The sequence below is a fragment of the Prionailurus viverrinus genome, chromosome D4 (assembly GCF_022837055.1).
Source record: "Prionailurus viverrinus isolate Anna chromosome D4, UM_Priviv_1.0, whole genome shotgun sequence".
Classification (NCBI taxonomy): domain Eukaryota; kingdom Metazoa; phylum Chordata; class Mammalia; order Carnivora; family Felidae; genus Prionailurus; species Prionailurus viverrinus.
In genome coordinates this window covers 5833879-5851956 of record NC_062573.1, presented here as the reverse complement: position 1 = coordinate 5851956, position 18078 = coordinate 5833879, and the positions used below count along the sequence as shown (strand labels likewise).

The window sequence follows — 18078 nt, the reverse complement described above, 5'->3', positions numbered from 1 at the left end:
TACCAGCACCAAAACTGATCATAATCAAAATGTAAACAGTTAAAGATGAAGAGAAAATCTTAAAAGCAGAAAAAGAATAAAAACTAATTATGTACAAAAGAACCCCCATAAAACTATCAGCTGATTTTTCAGCAGAAACTTTACAGTTGGATGTAAAAGTAGTAAAATCTACAACTACATCTATACCTACAATAATTAGTCAAGGGATACACGAAATAATACTATGTAAAATATGACATGAAAAACATAAAACTCGGGGAGGTCAAAATTTAGTGCTTTGAGAACATACTTGAACTTAAGCAACCATTAACTTAAAATATATTGCTACATACATGGAGTGCTATATATGAACCTCACGGTAACCACAAACCAAATACCAATAATAGATACACAAAAAATAAGGAGAAAAGAATACAAGCAACACTGAGGAAAGACAAAATCATAAGGGAAGAGAACAAAAGAAGAAATCAGAAAACAATGAACAAAATTCTAGTAAGTAAAAAAATCCATAATTTTTTAAGTGTAAATGGAAATGAACTAAATGTTCCAATCAAAATACATAGAGTAACAGAAAGGATTAAAAAAAGCAACATGACCCATCTATATGCTGCCTATAAGAGACTCCTTTCAGACTTAAACACATACACAGACTAAAGTGAAAGAATGAATAAAGATATTAACATTTCGTCTAAAAGCAACAGAAGGGGCACCTGGGTGGCTCAGTTGGTTAAGCATCCAACTTTGGCTCAGGTCTGATCTTGCGGTTCGTGGGTTTGTGCCCCGTGTTGGGCTCTGTGCTGACAGCTCAGAGCCTGGGGCCTGCTTCGGATTCTCTGTCTCTCTCTCTCTCTCTCCCTCTCTGTCTCTCTTTCTCTTTCAAAATAAATAAACATTTAAAAAAAAATTTTAAGCTACAGAAATATGCATTATTTTCAATGCACGTGGAGATGGCTTTTAAACCAGTTCTAACCATTGAACTAGTTTGTATTCTTTGAATAACATTATCCTTGAAGCACACAAATCAATTACCCCATTTCTTTTGGTTTCCTAATTTAAAACCTGGGTGATGCAGTGAAAGACATCATCAACAGAACAAAAAGGCAACCTACTGCATGGGAGAAGATATTTGCAAGTGACATCTCTCATAATGGGTTAATATCCAAAATATACAAAGAACTCACATGATTCCTATTTTAAAAAGCCAAACAATCCAATTAAAAACTTAGCAGAGGACCTAGGAATGCAAGCTGGTGCAGCCACTCTGGAAAACAGTATGGAGGTTCCTCAAAAAATTAAAAATAGAACTAACCTATGACCCAGCAATTGCACTACTAGGCATTTATCCAAGGAATACAGGTGTGCTGTTTCGAAGGGACATATGCACCCCAATGTTCATAGCAGCACTATCAACAATAGCCAAAGTATGGAAAGAGCCCAAATCTCCATCAATGGATGAATGGATAAAGAGGATGTGGTATATATATACAATGGAGTATTACTCGGCAATCAAAAAGAATGAAATCTTGCCATTTGCAACTACATGGATGGAACTGGAGGGTATTATGCTAAGCGTAGTCAGTCAGAGAAAGACAAATATCATACGACTTCACTCATATGAGGACTTTAAGAGACAAAACAGATGAACATAAGGGAAGGGAAACAAAAATAATATAAAAACAGGGAGGGGGACAAAACATAAGAGACTCTTAAATATGGGAACAGAGGGTTACCAGAGGGGTTGTGGGAGAGGGTATGGGCCAAATGGGTAAGGAGCATTAAGAAATCTACTCCTGAAATCATTGTTGTACTATATGCTAACTAACTGGGATGTAAATTAAAGAAATAAAATTTTTTTAAAAAGAAAAATATAGAAATCCAATATTTGGAATGATTTATCATTTTACAGTAATATTTAAGTATTATAATTAATGTACTAATTTAAATAGTCTGTAAAGTAATAGAAGAAAAAGAAAAAAATCATATTAAAGATAACCTTTCCTTCATCAACTCAACAAAAAATATTTTTAGTATTGAACAACAAAAAATAGATTGCCTAAATCATACACATGTTTAGGTATGTATGGGATAAAAAGAAAAAAATTAAGAATACAAGTATCAAATAACCTAAAAGAATTTGTAGAATGTTTAGGATCAGTGTTAAATTTATTTTTATCTCTATTTTCTGGAGATTTCATATAGTTTTTGTGGTGCTTGGCCAATAAGTAGTATTCATTGTATTTATAAAGTCAGATTCTCTTGGCAGCTACATGTAAGAGGGGAAAGAAAAATGTATACTTCAAAACCATGCTTTGAATGAAAAGACAAATTGGAACACAGGTGTGCAGCAGTTTGCATTGTTGTTGATGTTTTCATTCCTGTGTTTTGTGAAAGTTGTATTTTTGAGGGATTTTTTTCACTTTTGTTCAGTTTTGCTAACAGATTATCAAATATAAATAAGTGCTGTCATCTTTTCAGAAAAAATTAGCAGAGGACCTAAACAGATATTTATCCAAAGAAAACATACGGATGGCCAACAGACACATGAAAAGATGCTCAACATCACTAATAATCAGGGAAATGCAAATATAAACCACTGTTTATAATCGAACACCTGTAAAAATGGCTATTATCAAAAAGACAAGACATAAACAGTACTGTAAGAATGCAGAAAAAGAAAATTCTCATGCACTGTTGGGGGATGTAGCAGCACAGAGTTTCCCCCCAAAATTAAAAAAAAATAGTTACAGAGAGGGAAAAAGGCAAACCACAAGAGACTCTTAAATACAGAGACCAAACTGAGGGTAGATGGGGTGGAGGGGGGGGAGAGGGGAAAGTGGGTGATGGGCATTGAGGAGGGTACTTGTTGGGATGAGCACTGGGTGTTGTATGTAAGACAATTTGACAATAACTTATATGAAAAAATTAAAATAGAATAAAACTACCATAAGATCCAGCAATTCTACTTCTGAGTATTTATTAGAACATAATGAGAACACTAATTTGAAAAGATACATGCACCCCTATGTTCACTGCAGCATTATTTATCATAGTCAAAATATGGAAGTAACCTGTCCGTCAATAGATGAAGATGATGCGGTATACATGTATAATGAAATATTATTCAACCATAAAAAATATTGAAATCTTGCCATTTGCAACATGTTATTGATAAACCTAAAGGATTTTGCTAAGTTGAAATAAGTCAGACAGAGAGAAACAAATACTATATCATTTCACTTATACATGGAATCTAAAAAACAAAACAAATACAGAGAACACTGAGGGTTGCTAGAGGGGAGGTGGGTGGGGGGAAGGGTGATGGGCTTTAAGAAGGGCACTTGTTAGGATGAGCATGGTGTTATATGTAAGTGATGACTCACTGGGTTCTACTCCTGAAACCAATACTACACTGTATGTCAACTAACTTGAAAGTAAACAAATTAACTTAAAAAATGAAAACAAAACAGAAACAGGCTTATAGATACAGAGAACAATCAGGTGGTCCCCAGAGGGGATTAGAGTGGGCAGGGTGTAGGGCAGTGGGGAATGGTTGAAATAGGAGAAAAAGAGTAAAAGGCTCAAACTTCTAGTTATAAAATAATTAAAGGGGATGAAAGTTTCAGCATAGGGAATATAGTTAACAATATTGTAACAACTTCGTATGGTGACAGATGGCAGCTAAATTTATCCTGGTGATCACTTTAGAATGCATATAAATGTTCAAAAACTATGTTCATTGTATTAGCAGTTCACTATATTAGCACTGAAATTAATATATTATTGTATGTCAATGACATTTGAATAAAAAATAAATAAATCAGAATAAACTTGAGGAGGACAGAGCAGAAGGTACTGGTGATGTTGTGGTGCTCTGAGATAGTTGTCCTTTAGACAAATGGAGGGACAAAGGGGAAGTCCATATTGAAGCTCTATAGGTTCAAGGAAGAAACCAGGTGTCCCTCCCTGGTACTCTATCCTCAGTCGCACATGGCACAAACCAAGGTAACCCTCAGAGAGGTTGCAATAGCCAGGGACAGAAAGTTATTGTCTCCCACGCACACCTACACCAGGCTAAGCAGATGTTGCACTATGCCCAGACCATTGAAGACAGGAATGTGGGGCCATTTGAAGGAGAACACATGTAATTCCTTGGGATCCTTGGAGACAATCCTGCACAAAGTTAATGCATGTTTTTGTTCTTATTATCTCCCCTATCAAACACCAGGGACTTAGTGACACAGCATCAGAGGATATTCCCATGAGGGAAGCAGGGGCTGTAAGTATATATATCTTGGAAAGGATGGTAAGAATCCATGGAAGGGAGCATTCAGATTTAAGGAGAATTAGGAGGTTTTCTACAATCAGGCACCTTTTCTGTGTGCTTATCTCTTGGCACAGTTTGTCTTCTTTTTCACTAATAATTCCATGGAGCATGAATGAAGGCAGTGGAATGAATACATGAAGTAAGATTTTAATGTCCTTCCCAGGTAAGAAATGAATTTTGAGAATGCCTGGTGAGAAGATATAAATATTTGATCTCAGAGAGATAATTAGTCATCATTGGACACTAAGAAAGATAACTTAACGTCTGTGCTAAATGTTGAGATTTAGGTATCTATATTCTATAGTCAAATCTTTCTTTACCCAGTCCACTTGTAAGCCACCTTCCCCTGACCTCAAGATATGAAATACGAGCTGAAGAACAGGGAATTTGGGGAGAGAATTTTCTCTTGAAAATTCACTTCGTCTCTCTCACTTTCCCTTCTCCATCTTTCTTTGCCCTCTGCTTACTTTCAACATTCAACCAAATGGTTTTGTAGGCCATTCTTATTTCCATTGCAAATGGTGTGGGAAGAAGCATCTTGATTTAAAAAGATGGCTCTTCATCAACCATAAACTAGGTGAAATAGCTATTTCATGATTGTATAGATGTGCATTAGCCATGGGTAATCTTTATGAGAAGTTGACCTTAACCTGATTCATAGACTGCATCTGTGGTTCCTGTGATTACTAGTCACAGAGTACGGAGGAGGAAAAGGGAATCAAGCCTGCTCTCCCTCTTTACTCCTCCTCCTCCTCCTCCTCCTCCTCCTCCTCCTCCTCCTCCTCCTCCTCCTCCTCCCCCACCGTTTAGTTTTCCTTCTTCCTCTCTGTCTCTCTCTCTCCTTCAATCAGTTTTCTATAGATCTCTATATCAAAGATTCTAAAAGAACAAGTGAAAATACACTTCTGGCTCTCATTTGCCCATATTCATAAAGAAAAACATTGAAGTACATGCTCTATTAGTAACTGATAATTCTCATTGCAAGAACCAGATGGAAAGGTGCATGTCCTAGATGACATAAGAACCATTAATTGACAGGACCTTTTATCTGTAGGTGCATTCAAGTCCATGGGAATGTCCAACCTGACAAGACTGTCTGAATTCATCCTCATAGGACTCTCCTCTCACCCTGAGGACCAGAAGCCACTCTTTGCTCTCTTTCTTATCATGTACCTGGTCACTATAACGGGGAATCTGCTCATCATGCTGGCTATCCGCTCTGATCCCAAACTCCAAAACCCCATGTACTTCTTCCTGAGCATCTTGTCCTTTGCTGATATTTGCTACACAACAGTCGTGGTCCCCAAGATGTTAGTGAACTTCTTATCGGAGACAAAGACCATTTCCTATGCTGAATGTCTGACACAGATGTATTTTTTCCTGGTTTTTGGAAACATAGACAGTTATCTCCTGGCAGTTATGGCCATTGACCGCTATGTAGCCATCTGTAATCCTTTCCACTATGTCACTGTGATGAACCACAGACGCTGTACGTTGCTGCTGGCCTTCTCCGTAGCTTTCTCCTGCCTCCACTCCCTCCTACATGTCCTCCTGGTGAATCGGCTCACGTTCTGCGCATCAAATGTAATCCAACATTTTTTCTGTGATGTCAACCCTGTTCTGAAACTCGCCTGCTCTTCCACCTTTGTCAATGAAGTTATGGCCATGACAGAAGGGTTGGCTTCTGTGATGGCCCCATGTATCTGCATCATCATCTCATACCTAAGAATTCTCATTGCTGTCCTCAATGTTCCCTCAGTGGCTGGAAAATGCAAAGCCTTCTCCACCTGCAGCTCCCATCTCACTGTGGTGACTCTGTTTTATGGGAGTATTACCTATGTCTATTTCCAACCCTTGTCCAACTATACTGTCAAGGACAGAATAGCAACAATCATCTACACTGTACTGACATCCATGTTGAATCCATTTATCTACAGTTTGAGAAACAAAGACATGAAACGGGGCTTAGAGAAATTGATAAGCAGAGTGAAGACTCAAATGGATAGGCTTTCTACTACACAAGCCAACAAAATCCATGAACCCTGATTGAAAGTTGTGGGTGTGAGTGTGGGTGTGTGTTCATACACACACATCCAGATAGACACACATGAGGGAATACACTTTGATCAACTTTACCTGCACTGCGTACTTTCCTACCCTGCTCTTTCTGTCATACCATAGTTCCACATGACTACCCAGTCTTGGTACCAAAGCTGCAGTATAGATCATCCCCAAATACTCCCTGATTCCAGAAAATTACAATCCCTTTACTCCTTCCATACTTATTAGGAACCTCCCATATTTCCTTCGGTTTATAAATTTCCAGCCAAGTTTGGCCACTTGAATTACCAGAGAATTTTTATATACAACTATGTAGAAATCAAATATATATGTGCAAATATATTTTGCACACATAACCACTTATTCTGTTTGAAACTGTTAGAAAAATTTTTACAGGTGTGCATACATGTGTGTATCTGCATGTGCATGCATGTCTGTGTGTGTGTGTGTGGGTGTGTGTGTAACCTCACTCTCAGACTAGCAGACTAGGAGTTTCCCAAATATAGAGGCTGTGTTCCCTGGTCATGCCATGATATAACCATGGTCCTGCTTTTACTTCTCAAAACAGCTGAATATCTTGGGCTCTGGAGTCATTAGAGTCAAAACAACTGACATCAATCACCCAACTGACTATCAGTAAACCAGCTCTGTGCCTCTATACATGTTTTGGCCTCTACACATCACACCCTTCATATGCTCAGGGTGCATTCATCAACCTACACTTTCTGGAGCTCCTTACTTGTATCCTCTCTACAGAGGCCTATACTTCCATCTCTTCTGTAGTGTTTTTTTTAATGAAGTAGTATTTTTTTCTATCAGAAATGCTTCATATGGTCACTGAAGATAGAGTAAAAATCAACGTATGTAAACTACTAGTGAGAGCCTTTGGTTTAAAAGGACTGATATGAAAAAGGCTCACAAATTAGCTGGAAAATGAATTATTTAAGAAACCAGTAAGGTGAATTACTTTACACTTACATAGCAAAAGAACTCTGGGCTGAATACACAAGGATGAATAAAGACTGATTACAATGTCTGCTGTAAGTATGGACACAAAAAGTACTGGTACATATAAAAAGTGCAGTTTTAGTCACCATACGCTGGGCATGTAAAAATGGAATTAATTTCTATAAATTTAAGTCTATAGTTTCATTTATCTTTTATTTTGAGCCCTCAGTCTACCTAATCATAGCTCGGTATGGACTTTTCTCCATCCAATCCAATATTTCCCCAGTGACTTTTGATTTATTCATAAGCCCCATTTAATCCTTTCTCACCCTTCATGGATACCATTGCTCCTTTCAAGCCCCATTTAAAACTATCAGGGCTTATCCAGCTTTTCCCTGATGTCTCCAAAGACAGAGAGGGTCTCTCTTTTAGATTAGTCTATCCTTTGGTCCTGTACTGGAATCAGTTGCTGACATCTGAAGTCAGCATTTTTTCCATTCATTTATTACTGTGAATGATGGTTAGGGCTTGCTTTTGAGATTGGTGACTGGCTTTTATGATTCCTCTGTAATGATGATCCAATGGTGATACCAGCCTTGGCCATCATGAAGGGCTTCTTGACACAGCCCTTTGATCTTAGTCTAGCCTCTTCTCTCCATCAACCTGACTTTTGTCTCTCTCATTCATCTATTTACATGAACCATTCCAGGCCTTGGAAAACATTTGTATTCCCTCCAGAAAAAATACTGAGGGCAATAGCCAGTCCTCTGCTGTCTACAAATACAATGCCACCATTTTCTATTGTTCTTTGTAACTGCAAGAACAAGAGGAGCACAAATACAGCCCTCATATTGGGATCAAGGCACACATTCACTCTACTCTGACATTCACAGACTTAAAGGACCTTGCAAGAGACTCTCTAGCATCATCAAATCTGTTCCATTGTTTTGATTTCTCCTGCAACTCTTCCCCGGATTATATGTCGATCCTAAGTGATGACTCTTAAAAAGCTAAGAATTTGGTATCTAATACATTGGGGTTGGACTGAATTGTGTTCCTCCCCCCCAAATTTGTAGATTAAAATCCTAACCACCACCACCCTCATCTCAAGTTGTGATTTGTTTGGAGATAGGGTTTTTAGAGAGGTAGTTAACTTAAAATTATGTCATTCAGGTGAGTCTTAATCCAGGTAGCATTCTTCCAAAAGGTGGAGATTAGGACACAGACACACAGAGGCAACCCCATGTGAAGGCACAGAAGATATCAACTCAAAAAGAGTCCTCAAAAGAAACCAAGCCTGTCAATACCTTAGCCTCAGATTCCTAGGCTCCAGAAATGTGAAAAAATAAATTTCCATTGCTTAAGCCACCCAGTTTGTGGCACTTTGCTATGACAGCCCCAGAAAACTAATACAATACCTTTGATAATTTTGCTGGTGAGAACTGAACAATAAACCGAACTTAATCCTCAAATATTTAATTCACAATATCTGCTTGCCATGAATCTTCCATTTTGGCAATAAAATCTGTTTTCAAAACCTGACTTCCTCTAATTCATGGATTATCTCAGGCAATATAAAACTGGGAACTTAACCATAGTCTTTAGCTTGCCTAGAAATAAGACCCAGAACTCAATTAATGAGAGATGGGGGTGAACAAAATCAACATTGAAACAAAAAGACAAGGGAACACTGATTAAACTGAAGTCTCAAGTAGATAAAGAATTAATGTGACCACGGGACCTTTCAATATGGCCGTCATCAGTCTCATGAATTATGTGGGGGAAATGAGAGGGTCTTACCTTCCTGTCAACCTCTGACAAAGAAGAACCTGTGACAGTGCCTTATCCTGCCTTCTAACACAGGTGACGGCAAAGATGAGTACATGGTATTTCCTGGTAACATTTTACTTGACCTGACATTAATTGAACTTCCTTTTCTATTTCTTTCTGAGATTGTTAATTAGTTTATCATCTTAAATTATGAGCATTTACTGTAGGAATTTACTGAAAGTAAAAACAAATAAAAATAAGAACTCAGATGCACTACTAGGTCAGGAAAAAAAAGAGAAAACCAAGTACTACCAAGACTGAAAAAGACGTTCAGAAAATAGTAAAACATTCTGGTTACAATTCAGGTACTCAGCTGCTGACTTATTCACCTTTGGTCAACCTCTGTCCTGGCAGCCCTAACTCCTACAAGAAGGAACACAGGTATATTGCATGAGATTCTGCTTAGGGTTTCTCTCCCTGCCATGGATTTATGGTGAGGTCATCTTGCTCAGAAGGAACTATGGGTGGCTGATCCCTTAGATTCCACCTACACCTGCCTAAATAACCCAGAAAACCGCCAGAAGACTAGCAGAATGGCGTCTCTGGAGCCAAGCACAGATGAGAGGCCCACGGAAGAGGGTAGGAAGGGCGGCAAGGCGGTGCGTGCTCCACGGACTGGCGGGAGGGAGCCAGGGTGGAGGGGCGTCCCGCCGGCCAAGCAGAGCCCCCGAGTCTGGCTTGCAAAAGCGGAGGGGCCGGACAGAGTGTGTTCCGACAGCAAGCGGGACTTGATCTGGAAGATTATAAGCTAACAGCTCTGCTCAGAGAACGGGAGGGCTGGAGGACAAAGGGAAGGACAGTCGTTGAGCCCCGGATGACAGAACTCAGCTTGGCGAGGAACAAAGGTGCTCACCAGGGCCATCTCCCTCGACCACCCCCCAGCCAAAATCCCAAAGGGAACCAGTTCTTCCCAGGGAACTTGCTTGCACCGCGTAAACACCCAACGCTGTGCTTCTGCGGATCCGTCCCTCCAGCGGGTCTGACTCCCTCCCGGTGCCACAGGGGTGCTCCCGAAGTGGATCTCTGAAGGAAAAGCGAGCTGAGCCTGCCCCTCCCGCCCCCGTGCACCTTGTCGATCCACCCCAGCTAATACGCCAGATCCCCAGCACCACAAACCTGGCAGTGTGCAAGTAGCCCAGATGGGCCACGCCACCCCACAGTGAATCCTGCCCCTAGGAGAGGGGAAGAGAAGGCACACACCAGTCTGACTGTGGCCCCAGCGGTGGTCTGGGGGCAGACATCAGGTCTGACTGCAGCCCCGCCCACCAATGGAAGATATTCAAGACAGCACAGGGGAAGTGCCCCGCAGTCCCACACCACTCCAGGGACTATCCAAAATGATGAAACGGAAGAATTCCCCTCAGAAAAACGTCCAGGAAATAACAGCTAACGAACTGATCAAAAAGGATTTAAACAATATAACAGAAAGTGAATTTAGAATAATAGTCATAAAATTAATCGCTGGGCTTGAAAACAGTATAAAGGACAGCAGAGAATCTCTTCCTACAGAGATCAAGGGACTAAGGAACAGCCAGGAGGAGCTAAAAAATGCTATCAATGAACTGCAAAATAAAATGGAGACAACTATGGCTTGGATTGAAGAGGCAGAGGAGAGAATAGGTGAACTAGAAGATAAAATTATGGAAAAAGAAGAAGCTGAGAAAAAGAGAGATAAAAAAATCCAGGAGTGTGAGGGGAAATTACAGAACTAAGTGATGCACTAAAGAGAAATAATATACGCATAATTGGTATTCCAGAGGAGGAAGAGAGAGGGAAAGGTGCTAAAGGAGTACTTGAAGAAATAATAGCTGAGAACTTCCCTGATCTGGGGAAGGAAAAAGGCATTGAAATCCAAGAGGCACAGAGAACTCCCTCCAGACGTAACTTGAATCGATCTTCTGCACAACATATCATAGTGAAACTGGCAAAATACAAGGATAAAGAGAAAATTCTGAAATCAGCTAGAGATAAACGTGCTCTAACATATAAAGGGAGACCTATAAGACTCATGACTGATCTCTCTACTGAAACTTGGCAGGCCAGAAAGGAGTGGCAGGAGATCTTCAATGTGATGAACAGAAAAAATATGCAGCTGAGAATCCTTTATCCAGCAAGTCTGTCATTTAGAATAGAAGGAGAGATAAAGGTCTTCCCAAACAAGCAAAAACTGAAGGAATTCGTCACCACTAAACCAGCCCTACAAGAGATCCTAAGGGGGATCCTGTGAGACAAAGTACCAGAGACATCGCTACAAGCATGAAACCTACGGACATCACAATGACTGTAAACCCATATCTTTCTATAATAACACTGCATGTAAATGGACTAAATGCGCCAACCAAAAGACATAGGGTATCAGAATGGATAAAGAAACAAGACCCATCTATTCGCTGTCTACAAGAGACTCATTTTAGACCTGAGGACATCTTCAGATTGAGAGTGAGGGGATGGAGAACTATTTATCATGCCACTGGAAGTCAAAAGAAATCTGAAGTAGCCATACTTATATCAGACAAACTAGACTTTCAATTAAAGGCTGTAACAAGAGATGAAGAAGGGCATTATATAATAATCACAGGGTCTATCCATCAGGAAGAGCTGACAATTATAAATGTCTATGCGCCGAATACGGGAGCCCCCAAATACATAAAACAATTACTCACAAACACAAGCAACCTTATTGATAAGAATGTGGTAATTGCAGGGGACTTTAACACTCCACTTACAGAAATGGATAGATCATCTAGACACACGGTCAATAAAGAAACAAGGGCCCTGAATGACACATTGGATCAGATGGACTTGACAGATATATTTAGAACTCTGCATCCCAAAGCAACAGAATATACTTTCTTCTCGAGTGCACATGGAACATTCTCCAAGATAGATCATATACTGAGTCACAAAACAGCCCTTCATTAGTATACAAGAATTGAAATCATACCATGCATACTTTCAGACCACAATGCTATGAAGCTTGAAATCAACCACAGGAAAAAGTCTGGAAAATCTCCAAAAGCATGGAGGTTAAAGAACACCCTACTAAAGAATGAATGGGTCAACCAGGCAATTAGAGAAGAAATTTAAAAATATATGGAAACAAACGAAAATGAAAATACAACAATTCAAACGTTTTGGGATGCAGCGAAGGCAGTCCTGAGAGGAAAATACATTGCAATCCAGGCCTATCTAAAGAAATAAGAAAAATCCCAAATACAAAATCTAACAGCACACCTAAAGGAAATAGAAGCAGAATAGCAAAGACAGCCTAAATCCAGCAGAAGAAGAGAAATAATAAAGATCAGAGCAGAAATAAACAACATGGAATCTAAAAAAACTGGAGAGCAGATCAACGAAACCAGAGTTGGTTTTTTTGAAAAAATAAACAAAATTGATAAACCTCTAGCCAGGCTTCTCAAAAAGAAAAGGGAGATGACCCAAATAGATAAAATCATGAATGAAAATGGAATTATTACAACCAATCCCTCAGAGATACAAACAATTATCAGGGAATACTATGAAATATTATATACCAACAAACTGGACAACTTGGAAGAAATGGACAAATTCCTAAACACCCACACTCTTTCAAAACTCAATCAAGAGGAAATAGAAACCTTGAACAGACCCATAACCAGTGAAGAAATTGAATCAGTTATCAAAAATCTCCCAACAAATAAGAGTCCAGGACCAGATGGCTTCCCAGGGGAGTTCTACCAGACGTTTAAAGCAGAGATAATACCTATCCTTCTCAAGCTATTCCAAGAACTAGAAAGGGAAGGAAAACTTCCAGACTCATTCTATGAAGCCAGTATTACTTGGATTCCTAAACCAGACAGAGACCCAGTAAAAAAAAAAGAGAACTACAGGCCAATATCCCTGATGAATATGGATGCAAAAATTCTCAATAAGATACTAGCAAATTGAATTCAACAGCATATAAAAAGAATTATTCACCATGATCAAGTGGGATTCATTCCTGGGATGCAGGGCTGGTTCAACATTCGCAAATCTATCAACGTGATACATCACATTAATAAAAGAAAAGAGAAGAACCATATGATCCTGTCAATCGATGCAGAAAAGGTCTTTGACAAAATCCAGCAACCTTTCTTAATAAAAACCCTTGAGAAAGTTGGGATAGAAGGGACATACTTAAACATCCTCAAAGTCATTTATGAAAAGCCCACAGCTAACATCATCCTCAATGGGGAAAAACTGAGAGTTTTTTCCCTGAGATCAGGAACACAACAGGGATGCCCACTCTCACCGCTGTTGTTTAACATCGTGTTGGAAGTTCTAGCATGAGCAATCAGACAACAAAAGGAAATCAAAGGCATCAAAATTGGCAAAGATGAAGTTAAGCTTTCGCTTTTTGCAGATGACATGGTATTATACATGGAAAATCCGATAGACTCCACCAGAAGTCTGCTAGAACTGATACATGAATTTAGCAAAGTTGCAGGATACAAAATCAATGTACAGCAATCAGTTGCATTCTTATACACTAATAATGAAGCAACAGAAAGACAAATAAAGAAACTGATCCCATTCACAATTGCAACAAGAAGCATAAAATACCTAGGAATAAATCTAACCAAAGATGTAAAAGATCTGTATGCTGAAAACTATAGAAAGATTATGAAGGAAATTGAAGACGATAGAAAGAAATGGAAAAACATTCCGTGCTCATGGATTGGAAGAATAAATACTGTTAAAATGTCAATACTACTCAAAGCTATCTACACATTCAATGCAATCCCAATCAAAATTGCACCAGCATTCGTCTCAAAACTAGAACAAGCAATCCTAAAATTCATATGGAACCACAAAAGGCCCCGAATAGCCAAAGTAATTTTGAAGAAGAAGACCAAAGCAGGAGGCATCACAATCCCAGACTTTAGCCTCTACTACAAAGCTGTAATCATCAAGACAGCATGGTATTGGCACAAAAACAGACACATAGACCAATGGAATAGAATAGAAACCCCAGAACTAGACCCACAAACGTATGTATGGCCAACTCATCTTTGACAAAGCAGGAAAGAACATCCAATGGAAAAAAGACAGTCTCTTTAACAAATGGTGCTGGGAGAACTGGACAGCAACATGCAGAAGGTTGAAACTAGACCACTTTCTCACACTATTCACAAAAATAAACTCAAAATGGATAAAGGACCTGAATGTGAGACAGGAAACCATCAAAACTCTAGAGAAGAAAGCAGGAAAAGACCTCTCTGACCTCAGCTGTAGCAATCTCTTACTCGACACATCCCCAAAGGCAAGGGAATTAAAAGCAAAAATGAACTATTGGGACCTTATGAAGATAAAAATTTCTGCACAGCAAAGGAAACAACCAACAAAACTAAAAGGCAACCAACGGAATGGGAAAAGATATTTGCAAATGACATACCGGACAAAGGGCTAGTATCCAAAATCTATAAAGAGCTCACCAAACTCCACACCCGAGAAACAAATAACCCAGTGAAGAAATGGGCAGAAAACATGAATAGACACTTCTCTAAAGAAGACATCCAGATGGCCAACAGGCACATGAAAAGATGCTCAATGTCGCTCCGTATCAGGGAAATACAAATCAAAACCACACTCAGATATCATCTCACACCAGAGTGGCCAAAATGAACAAATCAGGAGACTATAGATGCTGGCGAGGATGTGGATAAACGGGAACCCTCTTGCACTGTTGGTGGGAATGCAAATTGGTGCAGCCACTCTGGAAAACAGTGTGGAGGTTCCTCAAAAATTAAAAATAGACCTACCCTATGACCCAGCAATAGCACTGCTAGGAATTTACCCAAGGGATACAGGAGTACTGATGCATAGGGGCACCTGTACCCCAGTGTTTATAGCAGCACTCTCAACAATAGCCAAATTATGGAAAGGGCCTAAATGTCCATCACCCTATGAATGGATAAAGAAATTGTGGTTTATATACACAATGGAGTACTACGTGGCAATGAGAAAGAACGTAATATGGCCGTTTGTAGCAACATGGATGGAACTGGAGAGTGTTATGCTAAGTGAAATAAGCCATACAGAGAAAGACAGATACCATATGTTTTCACTCTTATGTGGATCCTGAGAAACTTAACAGAAACCCATGGGGGAGGGGAAGGAAAAAAAAATAGGTTAGAGTGGGAGAGAGCCAAAGCATAAGAGACTTAAAAACTGAGAACAAACTGAGGTTTGATGGGGGGTGGGAGGGAGGGGAGGGTGGGTGATGGGTACTGAGGAGGGCACCTTTTGGGATGAGCACTGGGTGTTGTATGGAAACCAATTTGACAATAAATTTCATATAAAAAAAAAAGAATCTCCAGGGGTTGGGATCCAAGTGAATATATATATAAAGGGTCAATAAAACCCAATAAAGGAGAAAAAAAAGAAGTTGTGGTTTATATACACAACGGAGTACCACGTGGCAATGAGAAAGAATGAAATATGGCCCTTTGTAGCAACATGGATGGAACTGGAGAGTGTGATGCTAAGTGAAATAAGCCATACAGGGAAAGACAGATACCATATGGTTTCACTCCTATGTGGATCCTGAGAAACTTAACAGAAACCCATGGGGGAGGGGAAGGAAAAAAAAAAGAGGTTATAGTGGAAGAGAGCCAAAGCATAAGAGACTCTTAAAAACTGAGAACAAACTAAGGGTTGATGGGGGGTGGGAGGGAGAGGAGGGTGGTTGATGGGTATTGAGGAGGGCACCTTTTGGGATGAGCACTGGGTGTTGTATGGAAACCAATTTGACAACAAACTTCATATATTGAAAAAAAAAAGAAGGAACTGTGGGTGTCTAAGGGGCCCAAACTTGTCCCTTCTACACTCTCAATAAGTTTTCAGGGAATAAGGAGTCATTAGATGGCATGAGCCTGGGGAGTGTGAGACTGAAAGTGCCCATGGGAAATTTTCTGCTGGGCTGAAAATTTTGGGCAGGTGCTGGGCTGCCCAAAATGCACCTGGCAAAAGGACTTCCAGGGGGAGGTAACCTGTTGTGACAGAACAGCAACTGAGGTCCAAAGCCAAGGATGAAGTTCTAATCCCTACATTCTAAAGGATGCTCTACCACTGGCCAATCAGCCCCCACACATCAGGGCTTTGGGGGAGGAGCTAGCACAAGGTCTGTCCCCATCAAGCACCACTCAAGTCTCCTGCTTCCCCAGCCAATGTATGAAGAGGGACAAGAGAAGAAAAAGACATTGACCTTTCAGAGAAAAGAAGAGATATTTCTCTTCCCCAAAACCAAGAAGCAAAGCTATGGAATGGGAGATTATATTTGTAAATGACATATCATATAAAGGGTTAATAGCCAAAATCTATAAAGAATGTCCCAAACTCAACACCCAAAAAACAAATAATCCAGTGAAGAAATGGGCAGAAGACATGAATAGACACTTTTCTAAAGAAGACATCTAGATGGTTAATAGACACATGAAAAGAAGCTCACCATCATTCACCATCAGGACAACACAAATTGGAACCGTGATGAGATACCACCTCACACCTGTCAGAATGGCTCAAATTAACAACACAAGAAACAAGAGGTGTTAATAAGGATCCAGAGAAAGGGGAACCCTCTTACAGTGTTAGTGGGAATGCAAAAGGGTGCACCCACCCTAGAGAATAGTATGGATGTTCAAAAAACTACAAATAGAATTACCTTACATTTTAGCAATTGCACTATTAGGTATTTACCCAAATGATACAAAAACACAAACCCAAAGGGGTATGCATGCACTCCAATGCTAACAGCAGCATTATAAACAATAGCCAAACTAAGACGAGAGCCCAAATGTTCATTAACTGATACATGGATAAAGATGTGGTACATATATACAATGGAATATTACTCAGCCATCAAAAAGAATGAAATCTTGCCATTTGCAATGACATGCATGGAGCTAGAGTGTATTGTGATAAGCAAAATAAGCCAATCAGAAATAGACAAATACCACATCACTCATATGTGGAACTTAAGAAACAAAACAGATGAGTATACGGGGGTGGGGAGAGGAGACAGGGGAACAAACCACACAAGAGTCCTAATGATAAAGAACAAACTGAGGGTTTATGGAGGAAGGTGGATGGGAGATGGGTTAGATGGGTGATGTGCACCTGTCGTGATGAGCACTGTTGTAGGTAAGTGATGAATCACCAAATTCTACTCCTGAAACCAATATTTATACTGTATGTTGGCTAACTAAAATTTAAACTAAAAACTTTTCAAAATCAACTCTAGTGTTTCATTGGTTTATTTTTAGGCCTTTAGTTTTAGTGCATCTGGAAAATATTTATATAAAATACTTTATCTATATAAGATGCCAAAATATTTACTTAATAAAACACAACTTTCCATTGAATTACCCCAGTATCAAATAATAAGTTCCAATACATACTTGAGTCTATTTCTGGACTCCTTAACTGCTCTAAAAAAAATTAAGTCTATTAAAGGAAAACACATTTTTTAAATATGGAAACAACCAACAATACCTAAAAGAAACAATAATCGAGCTAAAAAAAAAGGACAGAAAACAAAAAGCGGTATTTTTCCAAAGTGGACATACAGACGGCCAACAGACACATGAAAAGATGTTCAACTTTACTGATGATCATGGAAATGCAAATCAAAACTACAATGAGATATCACTTCACACCTATCAGAATGGCTAAAAGCAACAACACAGGAAACAACAGGTGTTGGCGAATATGTAGAGAAAGGAGAACACTTTTGCACTGTAGGTGGGAATGCAAACTGGTGCAGCACTCTGGGAAACAGTGTGGAGTTTCCTCAAAAAATTAAAAAGAGAACTACCCTATGACCCAGCAATTGCACTACTAGGAATTCATTCAGAGGATACAAAACTGCTGATTAAGAGGGGGACATGCTCCCCAAT

General features: G+C 39.4%; 1 protein-coding gene across 1 annotated transcript; it reads left to right on the top strand.

Moving 5' to 3' along the window:
• The first annotated feature begins 5374 nt into the window (after nucleotides 1–5374).
• On the top strand, nucleotides 5375–6370 carry LOC125150473 (olfactory receptor 1L3-like). Its single transcript, XM_047830422.1, has one exon. The coding sequence runs from the start codon at nucleotides 5393–5395 to the stop codon at nucleotides 6368–6370; it is 978 nt and encodes a 325-aa protein (XP_047686378.1). The 5' UTR covers nucleotides 5375–5392.
• The last annotated feature ends 11708 nt before the right edge of the window (nucleotides 6371–18078 follow it).